Source organism: Penaeus japonicus, unplaced genomic scaffold (assembly GCF_977035675.1).
Source record: "Penaeus japonicus unplaced genomic scaffold, GWHDUDI00000001_assembly GWHDUDI00000031, whole genome shotgun sequence".
In the NCBI taxonomy this organism is placed as follows: domain Eukaryota; kingdom Metazoa; phylum Arthropoda; class Malacostraca; order Decapoda; family Penaeidae; genus Penaeus; species Penaeus japonicus.
In genome coordinates, this window is record NW_028234433.1 from 5,205,043 (window position 1) to 5,207,542 (window position 2,500).

Genomic DNA, 2,500 nt, shown 5'->3' on the forward strand with positions numbered 1-2,500 from the left:
TGGAGACGAAGAAGAAAGAAGAGGAACAGGAGATAAAGGAGAAGAAAGAAAATGAAATCAAGGATATGAAATTATAAATAAGGATGAAAGAAGAAAAAAGAAAAAAGACGAACAGGTAGAAGTAAAAGAATTAAGAGAAGTAGAGAGGTGAAGGATAGAAAGAAATCAGAGATTGCATTATCAAAACAATAAGAAAAAAAAAACTATTAAATAGAGCAAGAATTAAATACGGAAGAAATTAGATCAAGGGGAACGAAAGAGAATGTAACTCCAAATTCAGGCGCTACGCGACGAAGCGCAAAGGATCAAAAAAGTGCTTAATGCTAAACGATCGAGGTGGCAATGACTGTGATGTTTGTTTGTTTGTTTGTTTTTATCTATTGAATTCATTATAACACTAAGTCGTAAAGGTAATGGTAATGATGAAAAGTAGAGCGATATGGATGAAGGTAATGAAATGAGAATATTTTTTTGATTATAAGCTTTTTTTATGCTACGTATAGCAACATTGATAATGACAATGATTATTATTATTTGTTATAATTATTATTGCTATTTATTATAATTATAGTGATTCTTATAACGACGCTAATATCAACATTCATGAAGAACATGGCAACAATAATAGTGGTCTTAGCAATATTGATGATATATTAACATAACAATAAGTACAATCAGGATAACGGGGATAAGTCTGAGAATTAAAATTAATACAGAACTGATTCCGTTTTCGTACCCCCCAACCCCCACCCCACCCCACTCTACCCCGCCCCGCCCCCTCTAACTTGTCCAACTGCCTTCAACTGGTTCTCCCCCGCTTTAGTACTATCTATTATTTAAGCATTTGATAACGATTAAACAATGTGATTACAGTTAGATATAGGTAGCTCAGTGGCAAAATTAGGATTTCGACCTAAACCATGTCCATAGTTTGAACTGTAGATAGTTTATTATCTTATCTCTCGGTGACGCATCGTAGAAACAAACTTCGAAGACTTGTCGAGGCAGTATGGGTCGTTTGGTGATCACCTGGAAAGTATATCTTGCAGTTTATGACGCAGGTTAGGCAACGTTATTTTTGTTTTTTGTTATTATTCATTCTCTCTCTTTCTCTTTCTATATTTCTCTCTTTTTCTATATTTCTATTCTCTCTCTCTCTCTCTCTCTCTCTCTCTCTCTCTCTCTCTCTCTCTCTCTCTCTCTCTCTCTCTCTCTCTCTCTCTCTCTCTCTCTCTCTCTCTCTCTCTCTCTCTCTTTCTCTCTCTCTCTTTCTCTCTCTCTCTTTCTCTCTCTTTCTCTCTTTCTCTCTTTCTCTCACTCTCTCTCTCTCCCTCTCTTGTGTGTATGTTTGTGTTTGTGTGTCTGTATTTTTGTTGCGTTTTGTCGTTACTATTATTCCCCATTACAACTACCACTATTATGTAAATCGTCATTTTTGTTCACTATCATCATTATTTTATAGCTTTTTGGATTTTTATCATTTTTCCTTATTGGTAGTCTTGTGTCATTATCATCAAGAGTAATGATATCAGGATCACTTTTATTATCAGCGTCATTGATTTCATCCTTATTTATTTGTTTTATTTAGTTATTTATTTATGATTTATTTTTTTATTTGCTATGTATAGTATTAATTGCAGATATTATTACCAATGTTTTCTTTACTACTGTTAATACCATGTGATTGCTTTACATGATTTAATTCAGATTCTCTAGTTCTTTCCCTTTCTCCCTTTCTTTTCTGAGACCCTCTTTTATTCGCTTTGCTAATGAACAATTGCATGAAACTTTATTCTGTGAATAATGAATGAATGCACAGTTCAGAGAAAGTGTTCGAAACTTTATTGTGTGAGGAGTTATTGTTTCTATTTTCATACAATTTAGACAATGAAAACCTTTTCAAATGGTGCAGCGCACAAAAAAATACCCTCGAGTAAGTTTTTTTCCAATCAGATTGAAAAATATATGTTTTTAATATTAAGTGTTATACGGAAACATTACTCAAGTAATGGAGTCAATCCTTCATACATTTGAATTTCGCGCCGCCGAGCAAATCTAGCGTTGCCATGGTAACGGCGCGAGTACGCCCCGAATGTCAATAACTGGTGCCATTCCGGCGACTGTCAGAGGTGACTCAGTTATTATTGTACTCATTAAATAAATATGCCAAGATATAAGCATTTAGCGACTTTATTATTAATATTGGTATTGATATTTGGTTTGTATGTGTATGTATAAATGTACATTGATGTTATTACGTAGTTTTTATCGTGTAGTTTGTAGTTGATATATTTTTGGTTTAAAAGTGATACTGTTTTTGTCATTTAGTATTAATGCAGGAAGTCTGAAATATGTGGAACTGCATTTTTTTCTTGAGTCACATGTTCACAAGCGTGATAAGCATTTTCCACTCGCGTCAACAATACCAGTATCTTTGATATAAAAGAAAATGATAATGCAGTTGACTTGAGCGATTATTTCAAATAGTTGAATACAGTTT

The 2,500-nt window shown here is 33.6% G+C and overlaps 1 protein-coding gene across 3 annotated transcripts in view; it reads left to right on the forward strand.

Annotated features, from left to right (window-relative positions):
* Window positions 1-2,500, forward strand: part of LOC122261985 (putative monocarboxylate transporter 5) — a 65,693-nt gene that overhangs the window by 15,260 nt on the left and 47,933 nt on the right. The window contains exon 1 of one of the 3 annotated variants that reach the window (XM_086555580.1): window positions 1,002-1,061. The exons of the other annotated variants lie outside the window; for them this stretch is intronic. Within the exon in view, the coding sequence (XP_086411706.1) occupies window positions 1,053-1,061 (9 nt within the window). The 5' untranslated portion in view covers window positions 1,002-1,052. Of the gene's footprint in view, window positions 1-1,001; window positions 1,062-2,500 lie in introns of those variants that run through there. 3 annotated transcript variants of the gene reach the window in all.